This window comes from Muscardinus avellanarius, assembly GCF_963383645.1.
Source record: "Muscardinus avellanarius genome assembly, chromosome: 1".
NCBI lineage: Eukaryota > Metazoa > Chordata > Mammalia > Rodentia > Gliridae > Muscardinus > Muscardinus avellanarius.
In genome coordinates, this window is record NC_137786.1 from 184,793,838 (window position 1) to 184,815,864 (window position 22,027).

General features: G+C 45.5%; 1 protein-coding gene across 2 annotated transcripts in view; it reads right to left on the reverse strand.

The window, feature by feature from the left end:
- Nucleotides 1-2,057: 2,057 nt before the first annotated feature.
- The window catches only part of DENND5A (DENN domain containing 5A), a gene marked incomplete at both ends in the record, with an annotated part of 102,304 nt that continues 82,334 nt past the window's right edge, over nucleotides 2,058-22,027 (reverse strand). For both annotated transcript variants that reach the window (XM_080703116.1, XM_080703115.1), the window contains 11 exons: nucleotides 2,058-2,241; nucleotides 4,664-4,832; nucleotides 5,855-5,978; nucleotides 6,509-6,591; nucleotides 7,129-7,310; nucleotides 7,697-7,815; nucleotides 8,578-8,723; nucleotides 9,855-9,976; nucleotides 17,499-17,627; nucleotides 18,080-18,164; nucleotides 20,619-20,703. In XM_080703116.1, coding sequence (XP_080559242.1) covers nucleotides 2,058-2,241; nucleotides 4,664-4,832; nucleotides 5,855-5,978; nucleotides 6,509-6,591; nucleotides 7,129-7,310; nucleotides 7,697-7,815; nucleotides 8,578-8,723; nucleotides 9,855-9,976; nucleotides 17,499-17,627; nucleotides 18,080-18,164; nucleotides 20,619-20,703 — 1,428 coding nt within the window. The remainder of the gene's footprint in view (nucleotides 2,242-4,663; nucleotides 4,833-5,854; nucleotides 5,979-6,508; nucleotides 6,592-7,128; nucleotides 7,311-7,696; nucleotides 7,816-8,577; nucleotides 8,724-9,854; nucleotides 9,977-17,498; nucleotides 17,628-18,079; nucleotides 18,165-20,618; nucleotides 20,704-22,027) is intronic.

Consider the following 22,027-nt stretch of genomic DNA (forward strand, 5'->3'; position numbering starts at 1 on the left):
TCTCTAAGCCTCCCAAGTATTGGGATTACAAGCATGCGCCACCTTGCTCTGCTCTGAGCCTCAATTTCTTTACCTACAAACTTGGGATCATCTATACTTGTTTTATAGAATTGTAAGAAAAGAGAGAAGTGTGTTTTAAAACTCCTGGCTTAAGGTAAGCCCAGGCCTAGGCCCACAACATACACACATACAGCTGAGTTCCTCACTGCCCTCCCTGTCCAGCTAGGAATCCTCTCCTGCTCCAGAGACAAGCCCAACCACCCTTTCTTTCCTCTCCAAAGAACAGAAGACTCTGTAGCTGGCTTGCGCCCCCTGCCTGCAGGACATCACATTGCAGCTCTCCTTCAGCCTCCCTTTTCTCATCTCTTTCAAAAGCCTTCACTGGGCACTTACCACCTGCCAGACATTGGGATGGAAATGGACAAGAGGTCCTCTCTGTCCTGTATGAGCTCAGAGTCTAGGGGGTGGACCCCACATGAATCAGGTAATGACACCCCAAAGAAGAGGTGCTAGCATTTAAGAAACAAGACTATACAATGAAATGACTTACTGCCCATCCACAGGGGCTGCGAATAATTCATTGTAGGGAACTCCTGCTACCAACCTTGAATAACAAACAGAAGTGGGTGAGGGGAAGGCATCCCAGTAGAAAGAACAGTACATGAAAACCAGGGAAGCCTAAAAAAAGGACAGAACTGGTTTTATTAAAGGGATCCAGCTGGTCATGATACATTTCTGAGCCCCCTGCCAAAGCCCTATGGTTGAAGAATATAAATGAAAAGAAGCTGGTTCCTAGGACCCTACCTGCTCTCCCACCTGCCAAACCTAGAAAAGAAAGAAAGGGAGTTTTCTCTCAAGAAAGGGAGTTTTTTTTACCAAGAGGGCAGACACCTTCATCTTATGTTCTACATACAGTTTCCCTTCCTCTCTCAAGAAACGGCACATCTTATCCCAGTGACACTGGACCCTGGCTGGGTCATTTTCTCTCTGTGAGGAAGGAAAATAACTCTTATCCATATCTGTCTCAATTAGCCATGAGTTAACAGCTATGAAGCTCCTGGCACTGCAGGGAGAAGGACCCAGGAAGTGCCAGGCCCTTGGGGGTGTCCTGAGCAGTCCACACCCCAGGCAGCTGGTGGAGAGAGGCGCGTGCAGCCCAGTCTCTCAGGTAGACCAACCTGCACCCTGTCACCCACTGCTCACAAACCACATAAAAGTTAATGACCCAGGAGGTTTTGTTTCAGGTGTTTTATTAAATGGGCCATACTGTAGCTGGTTTCTAAGTTGCAAAACAACATAAATTTAACAGTAATAACATAGCCAGTTAGTGACAAGCGTTTCCTTTCCTTAAGAAAAAAGAAAACAAAATACTTAAAACACAATGGAGGGTTAAATAAATAAAACAAGAATAAAGAACAGAAAAACCTGTTAAAACATGCTCTTGTTTACTTCTGTGCAGCTGTGTGCCAACAGGAAATGTGACTTTCACACTATGACAGCATGAGGACAAGTCCCGGCGTGTCTCCTTCAAATAATACTGACAAAAAAGAGGGGGGGAAAAAAGCTGTGGAGCAGACTTCTCAGTGCCCGCTTACAGGCACCACTGAAAATCCCTTTGATTGGAGTGTGGGGCTTCCCGCTCAGCACACCTACGTGTGGCCCATGAAAGCCAAGTATCTATAGTAATGTTAATATAGAAAACATTAGTTTAAAAACAACGTGGAATGGCCTCAGTAGCGCAACGGGGCAAGGAAGTAGAGCAGCCCCGCATGCGGCGCAGGCTCCCAGCGCATGGCCACGCGAGGGAGGGTGCCAGCTTCAAAATAAGCGGCACCAACCTCGCTCCCTCTCCCTATCACTCTTTCACATGAAAGTGTGTAAAAAGCAAATCAGCAAATAAACTCTAAAATAGATTATTTTTTCCAAAAATCCTCTAGTTTTCTTTTTACAGTGATGTACATCTCTTGTCCCCTCACAGCTCGCTTAGGTCCCTTTGGGAAGAAGGGCAGAGCCACAGGGAGAGTCTGCCCCGTCCTGCTGCTGCTGGCGCTGAGAGGTCAGATGTCGATGCCCTTGACGAGGGATGTCTCCAGCGTGATGTTAAACTCCTGCAGTGTCTGCAGCACACGGATCAAGGAATTGACCAGCGTGTGGTCTTTGATGAGCGCCATGTCCTCGTACATGTGTGCAGTGATGGGGCAGTCGGCCAGCAGGGCAATCCAGTGGTGCAAGAGGTGATCTCTGGGACACGGGAGGACCAGGTCCAGGTGGGACAGAGAGGCAAGGAAAAAGGAGAGACCGTTCAAAGCCGAGGAGACTAGGAGCTGAATCCGAAGCTTGCGGCCCCCACTCCCCCCCTAACAAGGCTTGCCTTCCACTGGGAGCTGCCTAGCCTTGGCTGGGGCCAGAAACACAACCTGACTCAAATTAGCCCTGTCACTTCCCCTCCTCCCAGGCTCCTGCCCGCCCTAGACACCCCCACCACAACCAGAGACCAGGCAGTACTTCTTCCATGTGACAGCCTCTCCCTAAGCTCTCCCACCCGCCACGGCTACCACCACCAGGAATAATAAGCACTAATACAGAGACTACACCTGTACTGTTAGACTACACCTGTGTGCTGTCATGAGCTCTAACCTCATGACAACCCCAGGAGATGAGGTAGGTACTATCACTGTCCCCACTTCAAAGATGAAGAAACTGAGGTACATAGAGGTTAGTTTGTCCAGTGTCACATCGCTAGTAAGTATCTTACTGGAGATGTGAACCTGGTAACTCTGGTACCAGATCTGGCTTTCTTTTGTGTGTTTCTTTGGGTCTTTTGTTCATTTGTTTGTTTTGAGACAAAGTCTTACTGTCAAGGCTGGCCTCAAATTCCTGGGCTCAAGCAGTCAGTCCTCCTGCCTCAGCCTCCCATGTACCTGAGATTACAAATGTGTACCACTACAAATGGCTTAAAATTTTTTTTAATTTTTTTTTTTTTTTTTTTTTTTTTTTTGGTGGTACTGGGGTTCCCGGAAGCCCTTCTACCTTCGGGCTACACTCCCAGACCTATTTTTACATTTTTTTTATTTGGAAACAGGGTCTCCTAAGCCAGCGCGCGCGGCTGGCTTCGAACCTGCGCGATCCTCCTGTCTCTGCCTCCCAAGCGCCGGGATTACAAGCGTGCGCCACCACGCCCGGCCAAAATTTTTTTAAATTTTTTGAGGCCAGGCGTGGTGGCACATGCTTGTAATCCCTGTGCTGGGAGGTGGAGACATTAGGATTGCACATGTTTGAAGCCAGCTGCGCTGGCTTAAGAGACCCTGTTTCCAAATTTTAAAAAAAGTATAAAAATAGGTCTGGGAGTGTAGCCTGGAAGTAGAAGGGCTTCCAGGAACCCCAGTACCACAAAAAAAAAAAAAAAAAAAAAAAAAAAAAATTTGGTGGCCCTGAGGATTGAATCCAGGGTCATTTTATCTCTGAGATATACCCACAGTCCTATTTTATTTCTTATTTGGAAACAGAGTCTCACTAAGTTGTGGAGGGCCTAAGTTGCCACAGCTGGCTTCAAACCTACAATCTTCCTGTCTCAGCCTCCCAAGTAATGGGATTACAGGCATGTGCTATCACACCCAGCTAAAATCTGCTTCTAATTACTATGACAACTTCCTCCTTTATGTGGCCTGAATAAAACCAATGCCTGTGGTTTATTTGGCCTTTGTGCTCTTTACCGAGTGGAACGCCCTTCACAGTCCTGTCCATTCCAATGCATACCACCCATGATGTCGATTCACAGGATTTCAGTCCCCAGATATTCAATACTGCTGTCCTAATACAGGAGGAATCTTTTTGCCACAGGTCCTTGAGGTCATTTGTCTCTTTTCCACTGTGTTTCCTATAACTGCCCTTCCCACATACTACCTTACTATTTCCTTCCACTAAAGGCTCACCTCAAATACCACTCTTCTCTTCTCTGATCTTTCTCCTTCTATATTTTCAACATATCCTACAAACAAGTGGGTACATCTTGGATTCACACAAACTCTGCTTTTTTAGAAAAAATAAACTTCTAAATGGAAAGGGCCTTATTTTATTCAGCTCTCGTCTACCATTTGCCCTAAGGCCTCCAACACTCAAATCTTTACTGAAGGAATAATTATATTTAGCTTCAAATGTCCAAGTGGCCAGGGGCAGTGGGACCTGCCTATAATCACAGAACTTGAGAGGCTAAGAGGAGGATCATAGGTTTGAGGCCAGCCTCAGCAGTTTAGCAAGACCCTGTTTCAAAATAAAAATGGCTGGGTATGCAGCTCAGAGGTAGAATGCCCCTGAGTTTAATTCCCAGTACCAAAAATACATAAATAAATAAGAAAATAAATAGGGTGTAGCTCAGAGGAAGGATGCTCCTGGGTTCAATCTCCAGCATCTCTGTCTGTCTGCCTGTCTCTCTCTCTCTCATATACACTGTCCCCTCTGTCCCCACTTCCCCCAGTTATACACATTCTCTCTTCCACAGACTTCTACACATACACAGAATAGTTTCATAAAAGAAACGAATGGACTCTCAGATGTCCTCCAAGGCCTTCCCTGCCCAAGGGCACCTGGCACCAGGCATCACCCACCCTGCACTGACTCCAAGGCTAGCTGCCGTGCACTCTAGGCCCAGGGCTGCATGCAGTACCTGGCTCCCAAGCACACCAGCATCTGAAACTTGCCGTCCTTGCCGATGTTCCGGGGAGTATTGTTGATTGCAGTGACAAATCGGCAGAAATTCCGGGCCCTTGTGTGCCAGTTTTCCTCAGGGACTACTTCATTCTGCTCTAATGTCTCATAATAGGTTTGTGCTTTTTCTGTGGAGAACAGAAAATCTTGCCAGTGACAAAGGTTCTTAAAACCATCTGTCTTTGACTGTCTTGCAGGCCATCTGCTCTGACCACATTTTAAAATGATCTCTATTTTTAGATGGGTGTGGTGGCACACACTTGTAATCCCAGCATTTGGGAGGCTGAGACAGGAGGATCGCGGTTCAAGGACAACTTCAGCTACTGCTTAGGGAGGCCTTTTGCAACTCAGCGAGAGGCCTTTTAAAACTCAGTGTTTCAAAAAATAAAGAATAAAAAATAGGGTTGGGGGTGTAGCTCAGAGGTAGAATGCCCCTAGGTTTAGCCAGGCGTAGCGGCACACGCTTGTAATCCCCGCGCTTCGGAGGTAGAGACAGGAGGACCACGCAAGTTTGAAGCCAGCCTTGCTGGCTTAAGAGACCCTGTTTCCAAATTTAAAAATATATATAAAATAGATCTGGGAGTGTAGCCCGGAGGTAGAAGGGTTTCCAGGAACCCCAGTACCACCAAAAAAAAAAAAAAAAAAAAAAAAAAAAAAAAAAAAAAAAAGCCCCTAGGTTCCATCCCCAGTACCACAAAAATAAATAAATAAATAAATAAATAAATAAATAAATAAAATTTGTTTATATGGACCCTAGTATTTCCCCTAAAGATACAAAAAAGCTCTGAGAATGGTTTCTTGCATAAAAATTCTCCAAGTGAGCACCACACAGGGCTTGGGCTCTATACTCTCAGCTGGCCTGTTGGAACTATAGGGAGGGCAGTGTGAGGGCTGGGGACCAAGGCCATATTAGATAACAGATGCAGCAAGGTCTTCTCTGCCCAGCTCCCAGGAGGCAAAGGTTCATGAAGAGGAAAACACGGCTCCTGGCATTTCCATCAAGAAAAACCATGGCAAACAAACAACAGATCTGAGAGCTACCTGATTTGGGTTCTGCACCCAGACCACCCCAGTGTTCAGACCCAGGCTGGGCTTGTGAGCCTCCTGTCTCTTCATGCTTCCTCCACCCTCACACCCTAGTCTCACTCACCCAGGAAATCCCAAATGAAGACATTTTTGAAGAGCCGGGGTGATTTAAATCCATGCTGGAAAGCTTGTTCCAGGGCTGAAACAAGGCCACACTCTCCACAAAGCAAGAGTGTCAGACTGCCTCTCTAGGAAAGAAGCAGAAATGAATGGCAGGCTGGTCTCAGCTGAACTTCCCTCTCACCACCACATCACCAAACCCACATCCCAGAAGCCCACAGGATAGTGTCTGTCCCACAGGGCCCAGCATAGTGCCCGGTCAGAGCAGTCCTCAGTGAACAGAGCTGCTCAGGGAAGAGACGAAAGAGCAGATGCGTATGGATCATATACAAGGAGACTCCCACCAGGAAGACAAACCCAGGGTAGCCATTGTCTGGAGAGAAGCAGGCAAATCCAAAAGTGGGCAGAAATAGGAGCTGCTTACTGAGGGACCCCAGAGATTCCACTGGGCCATCAGTGTGAGGGAAAAGAGCAACCAGAGGCAAAGGCCCTAAAGGAAGGGGTCTGTGCCATCCCAAGCTAGCTGAGACACATACTCTACAAGACTCTGGGCCGTCCACAGCAAAGGGGCCTATCAGAGCACCAAGATAATTGCAGTCAGGGTGATACCCTACTCAGCACAAGGTCCTGCATGGGGTTGGGGGGGCAGGAGGCTCACCTCTTTCTCAGGCTTATGGAAGTGCTTCACAATGCCATTGACCGCCTCCCCAATGGACTCCTGGATCTGTCCAGTGTTCAGCTCTGGTAAAAATCAAGCAGACACCATAAGCAATCTCAGAGGCTAACAGTGCTTAGTTGATGGAGCAAGAGACTTGAAGATATAGCAAGGAGGGCCCTTGGGAGAGGGAGGGCAACTGGATTCTTTCTCTAGGAGCAGAGACTCTTGCCCATCCAAATGTTGAGGAAATTGCCAAAGCTAATATTTTGAAACTCTGTCTCTAGTAGATGCTGGTCAAGTTTATTTCTATTTTACCCTGGAATTTTGTCAGCTAAAAAAAGGCCAAAATATGGCTGTAAAACCTAGGAACCATGAAGGAGAAGGCTGGAAAGTAGATCTCACTCCTCACTCCTACTCTAGTACAGAGTACCCAGAGAGGGCTGCATGAGCTCTCCCCTCTCAAGACTTCCAGGCTGCTAAGGAGACCGCAACACACTCGCATAGAGGGTGCTAAGCTCTGAGGGGGGCTGGGGTTGTCAGGAGAACTAGTTCCCGAGGCTCCCAGAGACCTCCCATTCCCAGGCTGGGTGACAAGAGGACCCAGTACCCCTCCCACTTACTGGGCTTATTGTTGGGTGAGATGGTAACAAGCCTCCGGATGACACTAGGGGACTGCTGCAGTGGGGGTGTCCGGCAGGGCCTGTCATCCACCTCAGGTAAGGATGTGAGCAGCTCCCCAACTAGGACCCGTTCCAGGCTTCCATCGTCCATGCCCTTCCCCAGCCACCGGCCGCATGGGAACCTGAAGGTCAACAAGGGCCTGTCAGAGCTGCCAGCTCCTCCACCGTCCTTTCCTTCACAGCTCGGAAGAGCCATCAACAAGGCTGATCCCTAAGGGCAGGCTATGAAAGCAAGCTGGGGCTCCCCAAGGCCCTGTTAGTCCCACCCTGTGTCCTCAGAGACATCTGAGTGACCTGGGTGGCCTATGACCTGTGCATAGCATATAGCATCTTCACTTGGAAACCCTCCTTCTGTTTCAAGTACATGCGGCAGAGCCAACAGGGACTTGCCTCAGCCTACTACAGCCTCATGAGGCTTCCTGAGAATGCACCTGCCCAAGCATCAAAGATAGACCCTGGTGGTGCAACATGCTCCTCCACCTCAGGGCACAGCTGAGGGGACACTCACTTGTAGGTATGTCCTGTGATCTCATTCCTGACCATCACATACTCCACCAGCCATTTGGCATACAGCCCAGAGTTATCATGGCCAATCTGGACAGTAGTGAGCTTCCCCAAATTCTGGTACTGTGAGAGAAGAAGATGATGAGGCAGGTTAGGAAAAGAGGAAAAAGTGGCAATCTCCAGAGGCACAGATACGAGTGGCTGCCCGCCACTTGGCCCGTCAGCCTCTGCAGAGCAGAACTCATGGCTCCACCTACTGCCTGACCTGGCAGTACAGTGCTAGCTTCCCCCGACACTGCAGCACTGGGAAGTGAATCTAGAGATATTCTGCCTCTGGGCTACACCTCAGCCCTGTTTTACTCTTTATTTAGAAACAGGGTCTAAGTTGCAGTGGGCCTTGCTAAGTTGTTGAGGACTGTCACAAACTGGTGATACTCCTGCCTCAGCCTCCCAAATACAGGGATTACAAGTATGTGCCACCATTCCTGGATGTACTATCTCAAGGGGGGCCCACAAATGAGAAAGAAGGTGCTGCTGCTTAGAGGACAGGAAGGGCCTTCAGATAGGAGGCTCTGGACGTTGCTAGGAACACTTGGGCTCAACAGCTAAAAGAACTCTTGGGATTCTCAACACACTAGGCACAGGGAAGTATCCAAGGCCAGACAAGTAAATGTGCTCTAGCTAGAGATGGGGTGGGCGGGACACACTTTCCAACCTCAGGATTGACCCTTGACTCAGATCATCTCAGGACAAGTCAGCTGTGTTGACACATAACACTGTGCAGAGCAGGGCCTCCACAGAACCTTGCAGAAAACTCCCCAACGTAGCTGCTGAAAACTCAAGTCCCTGCAGAGCCTGGTGTTGTGGACCACAGATAACACATACCTCAAAGGTCATCTCTAGCACGTTCCTGGGAATCTGCAGGATCTGTGTCTCACCCAGTTCTCCTGATATACAGATCCATGGGTTGGCGGTGAACATGGAGCCCCCCAGCTTCTTGCTCGGTACGATCAGAATGTGGTACGGGATCACTGTTTAGACAAAGCCACAAAAGCATAGAGGGGGGCCAGGAATCCCTACCATACCTGAGGGAGCCCTGACCTGCCCAGGCTTACTAATGTGATTATAGTCCTGTTAAACCAGCTCTGGTGAGTCCTGGAGCAGCAGGGCCCCAGGATCTGGTGCTTGGTTAGCTTAGAATATTAGCCACACACACCCAATCTCATTCCTCCCAGTTTACCACACAAACATCAAAATTCCAAGCCCATCTACAGGTCAGAGCTAAGTGAATCAATTTTTAAAACAATATCACCAACTCTTGACATTGTACTTAGTTATGTTTCAGAGCACCTCTCAATCTCTCATTGCATCACATGAACCCTAATAACAATCTTAGAAGAAGCCACACACACATATCCCCTTTTTAAGACACAGAGAGGCAAACAGCCTCAAGTGTTCTAAATTCCAACCTAGAGCTACTTCCAAGCCTACAGCCCTGTCTTTTAGAGGAAAGACAGAAACAAGAGTGTGTGCTGCTGAAGCAGTAGAGCAGCTGTCCAAAGAACTAGCCAGGAAGCAAATTCAGAGACTACCCCCACCCAGTAGAGAATCCTAGCACCACATAAAGAGGCTCAAAAGGGCTTAGACCATGTTGAAATCTCTTCCTCACTCTGCAAATAGGGAAACCAAGGCCCAGAGCAAGGGTGGACTCAGCACACAGACACATGAGATAGGGGCAGAGCCAAATCTACCACAGCCATTTGGAATTCTTTCTAATAACTCAGAAAGAGCTCTTTTTTCCATGGGCCTGTTCCAAAATCCCTAATGCTGAGTGACCTCTCAGGCCAAAACAAAGGGAAACTCTGTACAGGTATTCAGGGCCATAGGTGAGCCACCCTCACCACCTACTCGGCCTTCAATGCCTAGATTCCCAGAGCAGTACCTAGAACAACACTAACAACATGATGGCCAAATCACTGTGCTCCTTAATTCAGAACAGGAACAAGCAGCTGCAGAGAAACCCAAGGAAGGAGCTGCTCCTCCTTGCAAAGTCAAGTAGAGAGTACAAGGGAAGTGTCTTAAAAAGGGGACAGCGAGCAAGCCCAGGGCAGGTGTGCCAGCACTGCCTGGAGAAGGCTAGCGGGGAGCAGGGGGCTACTCACAGATTGTTGTGAAGACGTTGGTGAAGCAGAAGTAGTCGACGGCGTTGAAAGAGAGCAGGTGATAGAGGAACTGCTCCTTCTCATCGTCACAGCGCAGGAAGGCATAGCGCTTGTACAGCTTTCTGCGGAGAGGAGGGGGAAGAAACTAGATGACTCAGCTCTAGAAGCAAGCAGTTCAGGAACATATGCGTTGTGAAAAGCCTCAAGTGAGCCTCACTCTATAAAGGTGCAAAGCGAACCACTTTGTGTGGCTGAGGGCTACAGGCAAAGAGGCTTAAGCCACAGCAGGAGGGACAAAACTCTGCCTGTGCCCGAGGCCTGGGGTTACTACCTGTCAAGAATGACAGGTCATACAATCTCCTTTCCTTAACTGAGGGCAGGGATGAAATTCCATCAGGGATGACACAGGTCCTCTCAGACTTCTAGTTAGACTGTTGCCCCGGGGCATGGCACGTGAACAGCAGTATCAAGAGGTCTGTGATCACCACGTTGCCAGGTCTGTCCTCAGTCAACCTGAGAGCCAGCAATCAGAGCACTGCTCTGGGAGCATGAAAGGCCTGGGCAGCTGCAGAGGCGATGGAGGGCACAGTCATGATGAGGAAGAGCTGTGCAGGTCGTGTCCTTCCTGCTTCCCACTGTCATCCCCACTGCCTATTCATCAAAGGCCATCCCCTCTGCCGACATTCTGGGCCCTCACAGCTGCAGAGCAGTATTTCTCCACATAAAGGACACACTGAGAGCCAAACGTGCAGGCCCTCATCAAAGAGCACACACAGAGAGGAGAAGCAGACAACTGTCCTCATTGCCCAGACTGAAATCACCAGAGAGGTATGGAAGGTATGAGATTCAGGAGATCTGTGATGGTCTACCTTGACAGGTTTATAGGTACCTTTAACAGGTAACTCACCAACCAAGGTCTATTATATACACATGCTAGAGAGGGAAGCACCTGCACTCAAATATAAAGTGACAGCCGGGCGTGGTGGCGCACGCTTGTAATCCCCGCGCTTGGGAGGCAGAGACAGGAGGATCGCGCAAGTTCGAAGCCAGCCACGCGCGCTGGCTTAGGAGACCCTGTTTCCAAATATAAAATGTAAAAATAGGTCTGGGAGTGTAGCCCGGAGGTAGAAGGGCTTCCAGGAACCCAGTATCACCAAAAAAAAAAAAAAAGTGACAGACACCATGATATAAAACTACTTGTAATGAATTAGAGTACAGAGGTGTGTGCCTTTAATTCCAGTACCTGGGACACTGGGAGGATTGCAGATTTGAGGATAGCTTCAGCAACTTAGCAAGACCCTTTCCAAATAAGAAATAAAGAAGGCTTAGGAGTATAGCTTGGAGGTAGAAAGCCCCTGAGTTCAATCCTAGTACCACAAAAAGGGGGGAGGGGCTAGGGGTGTGGCTTAGTGGTAGAGCATCACCATGTTCAATTCCCATTGCTTAAAAAAAAGTCAATAGCTGGGTGTGGTGGCGCACGCTTGTAATCCCAGCATTCGGGAGGCTGAGACCTGGAGGATCAAGGTTGGCAGACAGCCTCAGCTACTTAGTGAGGCCCTCTGCAACTCAGTGAGACCCAGTTTCAAAATAAAAAATAGGGCAGGGGGTGTAGCTCGGAGGTCAAATGCCCCTGGATTCCATCCCCAGACCTGCAAAAAAAAAAAAAAAAAAAAAAAAAAAAAAGTCAAGCCTGGCATGGTTGCACACACTTGTAACTCCCAGTACTTGGGAGGCTGAGATAGGAGGATCATAGGTTAGTGGCCAGCTTCAGCTACTTAGTGAGGTGCTCCACAACATAGTGAAACCCTGTCTCAAAGAATAAAAAATAGGGCTGGGGGTGTAGCTCAGAGATAGATTGCCCCTGGGTTCCATCCCTAGTACCACACACACACACACACAAAAAAAAAAAAGTCAAGTGAAAGGTATTTTATTAAAGGATCATGAAGATCAATAGTCCTGGAAAGAATTTCTAGAATAAGAGTGGCCTGAAGGACAGGAACAATTTAGACAGGTGTAATACAGAATGAAGGATAGGTATGGAAACCACTTTGGCTACAGTCAAAAGTCCAGGGATATGATCGGCTAGCAAAAAGACTGAAAAGTTAGGCTATAGTCAAATGAAGAAGGGCCCTAAATTTTTGAGCTAAAGACTCTTTAAATTTTCCCTGTTCAGTAACAGGTTTCTGCAGTTTGCCCTAGGTAATAAGGGAAGAGCCATGACCATCTTCCAGAAGGTTTAATAAAGTTCAAGTGAGCACTGAAAGGCACATGAGGATTAAAGTAAGAGTGTGGTGAGGATGTGAGGAGCCAGGTGGCAGAGGCTAAGGACGCCCACATACAAGGATGAAAACAAACAAACAAAAAATAAGGAGTCAACACTGATCCCAAATGTGGAGTGCAGGTAGAGAAGAGTGAAAGTTCAGAGAGAACAGTGATGACATTAACAAAACTGGAGAGAAAGATAAGTTATGGTGAACATGCCATTAAACTTGCTCTTGTTCTCCCTGAACTCAAGTAAGATATCTGAATGGAGATAAAAGAGGACTGGAGCTCAGAAGATTCATCAGAGCGGAAAGCATCCGATTTTGGAGTCACCTGCTCGGAGGTCATGAGAATGGGTAAGGCCACCGAGTGAGAGGGAGCAAGTGAGACGGTGACAAGGCATGCATGTGGAGGCCGCAGGACCACAGAAGAAGCAGCGACAGGCGGAGACAGGCCATGGCAGTCACACAATGCCAGTTTCAAGGTAAAGGAGCACCACACCGTATTAGTCACTCAAGAGAGGTCAAAAGAAAACAGTGGGCTCCTTACATAGAAGCTAACTAATTGGTTCCTTTAGAATTTTAGTTTAAGTGAAATGAATGGAACTGGAGGACATTATGCTAAGTGAGATTAGTCAGTCACAAAAAATAAGAAATTGGATGCGTTCCCTAATATGTGAAAGCTAAGGAGAAATGGGTCATAGGAGGAACTCTAGATGAAAACGAAAATCCTATAGAGGAACAAACAAGACAACCTAAATGAGGGGATGTGAGAGGGGAAGAAGGAAATTCTCTAAAACACACAATGTGCTTAAACATATCAAAGTCAACCACTAAGCCAAGCAAGGGAAGGAGGGATGGGGAGGGGATGGGATGGGAATTAGGTAGGGGTTAAATCGGTGATGTATACATGTATGTACACACAAGTTTTTTACTCCAATAGGATGTATAAATATAATGCATCAATAAAAAAATAAATTAAAAAAGAATTTTAGTTTATTAAGTCCCACAAATGTATAGCCCCTTTATCCTGCCTCCAACCTGCAAAAAGCAGGCTGCAAAGGGTTAAAAGCTAGCTTGAAATCCTAGAGATTTAGGAACCTTCTATCAGGATATAGGCTGCTCTCCTCCTCCTGTCTGTGCAGCTATGTATTCATTTTATGTGCATTCACTGAATAGCTGGTAGGTGCTAGGAAACATGCTCAGCACTGGGAAAGGTACGTGATCTATGCCCTCAATTAAAATTTAAAAAGCAGCAAGCAAATACATAATGGCAAATACATACAGGATATCAGTGGTAAAGCAGGGATGAATGGTATAACTATAATAAATTTTAACCATGCCTGGAGGAGGAATGGGCCACATCTCTGGGGACACCAGGAAAACTTTGACAAAAAAAACTTCTGGCTAATCTCTGAAGGAATTGACCAGGTAGAGAGAGGTTTATACACATAGAAAAGGAGGGAAGACATTCAGAAAAGAGTGAATGATACGATATAGCTGAAGCTTTAAGCTAACTGAGGAAAAAGATGAAAGAATACAGGACGGAGGATGTTTTGATGTGAATATAGTTTGACAGTGTCCCCTAAAGGATGATTCACATGCTGAAACATGGTCAGGCTGAAGTGGTCGAATCTTTTAAGAGGCAGGGCTTAGAGCCAGGCATGGTGGCGTACATTTGTAATCCCAGCATTTGGAAGGCTGAGACTGGAGGATCGCGGTTTGTGGACAGCCTCAGCTACTTAGGCCCTCCACAACTTAGTGAGACCCTGTTTCAAAGTAAAGAATAAAAAATAGGGCAGGGGGTGTAGCTCAGAGGTCGAATGGCCCTGGGTTACATCCCGACCCCCCCCCCAACACACACACAAAATTATCCAGTGGCATAATCCCAATACTTGGGAGGCTGAGACAGAAGGATCAAGAATAGTCTCAGCTCCAGGCATGGTGGCGCACACTTGTAATTCCAGTACTTGGGAGGCTAAGACAGGAGGATCTGGGTTCGTGGCCAGCCTCAGCTACTTAATGAGGCCTTATGCAGCTTAGTGAGAGCCTGTTTCAAAATAAAGAATAAAATTGGGCTGGTAATATGCCCCTGGGTTCAATCTTCAGTACGAAAAAAAAGTCTCAGCAAGTAGTGTGACTCATCAACCTAGTAAGACCCTGTTTCAAAACAAAAAATAAAATCAGGCTAGGGGTGTAGTTCAGAAGTAGAATGCCCCTCAGTTCAATCCCCAGAACCACACTAGGAAGGAAGGAAGGAAGGAAGGAAGGAAGGAAGGAAGGAAGGAAGGAAGGAAGGGAGGGAGGGGAGGGGAAGAAGAAAAAACGAGGAGACAGGGCTTAGCCAGGAGTGGTAGCATTTGCTTGCAAACCCAGTATTCAGGAGGCTAAGACAGGAATATCACAGGTTTGAAGCCAGCCTCAACAACTTAGTGAAGTTCTCTACAACTTAGTGAGATCCTGTTTCCAAATAAAAAATAAAATTGGTCTGGGGGTGTAGTCCAGAGATAGAGATAGAAGTCCCCTGGGTTCTACTACCAGTAACGCTAACACATACACACACACACACACACACACACACACACACACACACACACACACACACACACCAGAGCTTAATGGAATGCAACCAGGTCACAGAGGGATCACCTTCAGAAAAGGAAAACACTGGCCTCATGAACTGAATTCTCATGAGAGCAGGCTGTCATAAAGTAAGGCACCTCGTGTGCTGTGTCCCTTCTGCATGCAGCCATTTCCTTTCTTGATTCTCTACCATTTGTAATACAGCCAAGGAAGCCTTCAACAAAAGCCAAAGAGATGGACTTTCTGCTTACAAAACTGAACTAAAAAATGTCTTTTTATAAACAGACTAATACAGAGGGACTAGCACTTGATGAAGTGGCGCTTTCTTTCTTCCTGTACCCCATTCAAAATGTAATTTGTGGAAGAAAACAATCCTCATTTTCCACTCACTACAGTAGGAAAGGGGTCAGAATATCAGGTGAGAAAGTACTATGTACTAAGTTCTCAGCTTATCTTCTCTAACAGGGCTACAGTTAAAAAAAAAAAAAAAAAGAAAAAGATAAGATTAACTTCCTCAACAAAGTTTATGCCTTATTTGCTATTGCTAAGGCCCTTAAACTCATATGCCCCAGACTATCCATATTCTGGCCTTCATAAAGTTCTTGTGTGTGACACCCCCACTCACTGCCTCTCTGCTACATCCTCCTGCTGAAAGCAGTCTCCCTAGTATGTGACCCTACTAGGCCCACAGGAATGGCTCCTGCCCCATAGGACCCCAATGCCACACAGCTACAATGACAGATTTTCCCAGGATATAGACTGTCCTCTAGAATCTCATGTAGGTTTCCCTTCTAAACTCTGGGCTTACATGTTCATTTGCTCTCTTTTAGTTGTCCTCCCAATCTTTAAATTTTATTCTTACACCATTTCTGTCCTTTTCAAGAGTCAAAGTTAAGCACAACAGGGCATGGTGGCACATACTTGTAATCCCAGTACTTAGCATGTGGGGATAGGAGGATACAGTTTCAAGGCCAGCCTCAGCAACCTAGTGAGATCCTGTTTCAAAATAAAAAGGGCTTAGGTAAATTGGGCATGGTGGTGCACGCTTGTAATCCTTGCTCTTGGGACGTTGAGACAGGAGGATCGCACAGGTTCGAAGCCAGGCTCAGCTACTTAGTGAGGCTCTCAGCAACTTAGTGAGACCCTGTTTCCAAATAAAATATAAAATAGGTCTGGGAGTATAGCCCGGAGGTAGAAAGCCTCAGGGGTTGAATACCTGGGTTCAATCAATAGAATTCCTCCTACCCCCACACACACAGAATTGGCATTTCCTAACTTCTCAGGTAATTCTTTAACCCATCAAAGTTTTAAACCTGGTTTCTTGCTATGGTTCACATACATATTAAACAGTCTGAAAAATATATTTTGCTTTGCATAAAATCAAATTTTCAGATTTAAACAATTGAGAGCCTTGGTCTACCTCCCTCTTTCTGGAAGCCCTTCTAAGTTCTAGGGGGACTCAGCCTGGGAACAGTGACAAAGAACAAAGAATCAGCTAGGTGTGGTGGCACATACCTGTAATCTCAGTACGTGGGAGGCTGAGACAGGAAGATCACAGGTTTATGGTCAACCTCAGCAACTTAGCGAGATCCTGTTTCAAATTAAAAAATAATAAGGTTGGGAGTGTAGCTAAGAGGTATTCTCCCTGAGTTCAAGCCCCAGTACCTCCCCCACAAAAAAGAATCAATTGCTTTGGGTTGGCCTTGGGCTCAGGAGAGAACAAAAGAGATAAGGAGACAGTCTCAGGAGTTTCTTTTAATTCTCCAATCCTTTGCTAATCAGGATAGGAAAGAGACAGGAAAGCCTTATTCCTAAGAGATATAAATATCACTTGAATGAAGGATGGAAAGAAGGGCTGCATCTTTTTTCATTGTGTGTGTGTGTGTGTGTGTGTGTGTGTGTGTGTGTGTGTGTGTGTGTGTTTTGTGTCACTAGAAATTGAATCCAGGGATGTTCTACCTACGAGCTACACTCCCAACTCCTTTGTTAGTATTTTTTCTTTATTGTGGTAATGGGGGTGGAACCCAGGGGCTTTTCTACCTCCAGGCTATACCCCCTGACCTATTTTTATGCTTTATTTGGAAACAGGGTCTCACTAAGTTCCTGAGAGCCTCACTAAGTAGCTGAGGCTGGCTTCGAACCCGTGCAATCCTCCTGTCTCAGCCTCCCAAGTGCTGGGATTATAAGCATGCACCACCACCTCCAGCTTCTTTGTTAAATTTTTTACTTTTAGTTTATATGCTGCTGAAGCGAATACAAAATTTTTTTATTTTTGATACAGGGGCACACTAGATTGCTGAGAGTCTTGTTACGTTGCTAATGTGGACTTGAACCTACAATCCTCCTGTCTCAGCCTCCCCAATACTGGGATGATAGATATGTGCTATGCCTCTGGGTTCAATTCCCCAGGACCAAAAAAGAAGAAGAAAGAAGAAAGGGAAGGACGAGGAGGAGGAGGAGGAGGAGGAGGAGGAGGAGGAGGAGGAGGAGGAGGAGGAGGAGGACGACAACGACGAGGAGGAGGAGGAGGAGGACGAGGACGAGAGGGAGGAGGAGGAGGAAAGAAAGAAATTTGGTTGCAGGCATGCAGATTGAAAAGAAAGAAAAAACAGATAAAGTATAAGTATTCTTCTACAGATAGGTAGAGAAGATGAAATACTACAAAATTTCATGCATTCTTTTGAGCTCAGCTGAATCAGCAGATATGACATACTGAATACTTCCCTTTCCCACACAGGGGTTTCCAACCTCCCCCACCATTCCTGGGAGCCCAGTTCTACTCCAGGGGGAGTGGCCTTACTTGGTGAGCTCATGGTCTGAGAGAAGCTGCTTCAAGTGTCTGGAAAGTAACTTTTTTTCCATGGACAGACGCACCCAGGCCCTGGCCTTTCCAACATCGGTCTTAATTTCTCCAATGTTCTGGATGTGCCTGAAGGGAAAATAAAAATGGGAAATGGGAGATGGTGTAGGAGACGAACTCACTGCCAATACCTCACCTGCAAAGCCAAGGGACCTAGTAAGGAAGCCCTGTCCCATCCTGGGCAAGCCCATCTCTCATATTTTCCAAAATCTGGGTTTCTATGTAGCTTCACCAGACAGATTCACCATAACTTTTTGGGTCAAAAAAACAGGACAGCCTTCAAAAAGCAAGGCTAGTCCCAAACCTGACATCCTGAGATACTCTCCTATGTTCTTTCACCTGGTATAGTTCTCTAAGATGCCAGGAAATTAAATTGTTTGTACAGCTTTAAAGGCATCATGAAGCACAAGACTTATAATAAGGGCTTCCTGGTTAACTGAGATGCTATAACCACCACTGAGATTTTATTGTCTAAGGTGCACACCTAAGCAATAATTAAAAATATGTGAACTGGGACTGACCTCATATCCTGGATCAGGGAGATCTTCAGGGGAGACATGACTGAGCTGGCATCAGACTTCCTCCGTTCCGAATCGAGAAGTATTCCTAGAACAACAAAGCTGGTCTGTCCAAAGACCTGAATATCCGAATAGCTAACTACACTCTTCCATCTCAAACATAAATTTCGAAAGGGAAATAGTTGATTGTTAACACCTTAAAAATCATTACATAAATATTTATTGAGTTCCCACTAGAGGTAGATTTTATGTATTTATGTATATTATTTTTTTGTTGTGGTGGTACTGGGGGTGGAACTCAGGGGCTTTTCTACCTCTGGTCTATACTCCCAGACCTATTTTATACCTTATTTGGAAACAGGGTCTCACTAAGTTGTTGAGAGCCTCACTAAGTAGCTGAGGCTGGCTTCGAACCTGTATGATCCTTCTGTCTCAGCCTCCCAAGCACAGGGAGTACAAGCATGCGCCTCTATGCCCAGCAACTATGCATATTATTTGATTCATTTACAATGTTTAAGATAGCCAATGGAGGCATCACAATTCCCCATTTAACGGAGGAGGAAAATGAAGTTCAGAGAAGTTAGCTGCTTTGCCTAGGTCACCAAGTGGCCAAATCAGGACTGGAACACAGACTTCCTGGCTTCTGAACCATGATAAGACACAGGAGCAGTGCTTCCATAGGGAGCTACTACTCATGGCTATTCTGGCTTCAAAACAGGTTACAACAAGCTGGGGGTGGTGGCGCATTTGGGAGGCTAAGACAGGACGATCACGGTTCAAGGACAGCCTCAGATACTTAGTAAGGCCCTTTGCAACTCAGTGAGGCCCTGTCTCAAAATAAAGAATAAAAAATAGGGCTGGAGATGTAGCTCAGAAGTAGAATGCCTCTGGGTTCCATCCCTAGTAAAAACAAAAACAAACAAACAAACAAACAAAAAAAAAACAGGTTACAGCAGAGCTAAGAGAATGTGTAAGGAACCTGTTCCAGAATGCTTAGCCCTCTGCAGAAGCAACAACACCTTTATATCTTCATATGTGACTTAGTGTTTTTAGCCAGGCATGATGGCGCACGCCTATAATTCTCATACTTGGGAGGCTCAAACAAGAGGATCACAAGTTTAAAGCTAGCCTCAGCAACTTAGTGAGACTGTTTCAAAATAAAATAAAATATTATACAATAAAATAAAATAGGACTGGGGTATAGCTGGGAAGTAGAATGTTCTTGGATTCAATCCTTAGTACAAAAGAAAACCATATATATATATATTTTTTTTTCCTTTTACTTATGTATTTACTTTTTGGTACTGAAGACCAAGGGCATTCTACCTCTGAACTACATCCCAAGCCCTTTTAATTTTTTACTTTGAAATGGGGTCTTAGTAAGTTCCAGAGGGTCTTCCTAAGCTGCTGAGGCTGGCCTTGAACTTGTGATCCTCCTGCCTCAGCTTCTCAAGTAGCTAAAATTACATATATGTGCCACTGTACCCAACAAAACTTGGTAACCGGTTTCATCACCAAACTTTTCAGAAGTTTTGGCCACTGTTTATCCCTTAACAATAATTTCTATAGCCTTCCTGAGAAGACTTTTCTTTCACATCCAGAGAATGAATGAAAAAATGTCTTATAATGCTACCTAGGGAACTTTTGTCTCCAGTTTTCTGTCAATTATCTGTCCACATTCAGTGCTACTTGAAGTCAACTAGTTCAATGAAAAAAGAATTTATGCTCATCTTTTCACCCCATTTAACTTATCTTCATCATTAGGACAATGCCCAAGAAAAGAAAACTTGGGGAAAACAAAGCATGGGAGATGCAGCCAAAAAGTAAAGAAAGGAGACTGTCCTGGAAGGAACACTGTGGAATGGTATGATGAACACAGGACCGAGAGACAAACCGGGCGTGGTGGAGCATGCCTATAATCCCAGTCCTTGGGACGCTGAGATAGGAGGATCTAAGGTAAGGCCAGTGTCTCAGCAACTTAGTGGGACCCTGTTTCAAGTATAAAAAACAAAATTAAACAGGGGTTAGTGTGGAGGAAGAATGCTCTGGGGTTTAATCCCCAGTACCACACACAAAAATGGCCACTTCCATTAATTTATTGCATAATTTTAAGTAAACTCAATAACCTTCTGGACTCCAAGTTCTTCTCATACAAGGGCTAGACAATGCCTAGAGTCCCTACAAATGACATTTTTATTAAATTAGAAGCAGAAAGGAAAGACAGTGACTTGACTAACAGGATAACCTTAATACCCATGTCTAAAAACAGTTTCCTCCAAGCACAGAACCCCAAGCACCAAAATAAAACCCAAATTCATTCTAAACCTGGCACCTTGCTGTGTAATTTTTCAATCTCACTGATCAAAATGGAATAGAAATATATAAGGAAAGCAAACCCCATGGCTTCGAAATGCTCTGTGGATTAGAGAGCCTAATGGCTCCATATTTAAAAGATAAAACATTCCAGAGCAAAGGCAGTTTACTCCACTGAGGATGGCAAAGTGGATGAAGATATTTCTCTGAAGTACAGAAACCACCTTACCTGAAGTACTGAGGCTTCCTGATGTAAGTTTTCTCTGACGGTTTTCCTGATAATGTAACAGGTGAGACCACAAGGCTGATTTCCCCTAGAACCAAAACAAGGGAGAAATACCTATCATTTTAGATTCAGAAGTCAAGATTTCCAACACACAAATATAGGCTTTTACAAAAAAGTATCTGTATTGTTTCTTGTTTCAACACTGTTTACATTCATGTCAGCAATGTAAGATTGTTCCAATTTCTCCACATCCTTTATAACACTTACTACTGTTTTTTTTTTTATTTTAGGTATTATAGTGGGTTTTAAATTATGATCCATTGGGAAAATATACAACTATATATGGGTGAGCATACATACAAAGAAAACTGTTCCGAAGGACAGACAGGGCAGACTGTTGCCAAACCACTAGGATGGAAACTCTAGGGGGCAGAACTCTTGATCTGTTTTTTTTTCACTGAGGTATCTCATGGGCCTTACCACAGTACCTGGCTTAAATACTTGCTGAATACTAATATGTGTTTTCCAACTTTTCTTTCTTTCTTTCTTTTTTTTTTTTTTTTTGGTGGTACTGGGGTTCCTAGAAGCCCTTCTACCTCCGGGATACACTCCCACAGGCTACACTCCCAGACCCAATTTTTTTACTTTTTATGTGGAAACAGGGTCTCTTAGGCCAGCAAGGCTGGCTTCGAACCAGCGCAATCCTCCTGTCTCCGCCTCCCAAGCACAGGGATTACAAGCATGTGCCACCACGCCCGGCATTTTCCAACTCTTCAATCATAAAAGTGCCCTTCAAAAAATTTGAGCTGGGCATGGTGGCTCACGCTTGTATTCCCAGAATTCGGGAGGCTGAGACTGGAGGATCGCAGTTCGCGAACAGCCTTATCTACTTAGTGAGGCCCTCTGCAACTCAGTGAGAGCCGGTTTCAAAATAAAGAATAAAAAATAGGGCAGGGGGTGTAGCTCGGAGGTAGAAGGCCCCTGGGTTCCATCCCCAGACCTGTAAAAAAAAAAAAAAAAAAAAAAAATAGTTTCTTTCAAATTTAAAAATACATGAAAACAAAAGATGTCTATTGTAACTACCAGTTCAAAGTATAATATTTTGAAATAAGGAGTCTCCAGGTATTAAGTGATAAAAATCAAACACTCACTCCTGGGGTTCCTGGAAACCCTTCTACCTCTGGGCTACACTCCCAGACCTATTTTATAGTTTTTATTTGGAAACAGGGTCTCTTAAGCCAGCAAGGCTGGCTTCGAACCTGCACAATCATCCTGTCTCTACCTCCCAAGCACGGGAATTACAAGCATGCATCACCACACCCGGCTAAACACTCACTTCTTAAAAGGACTTCTCCTAAATCTTTAGATGGCTTAGCCATATGCTTATTTAAAAAAAAAAAAAAATTAAGCCG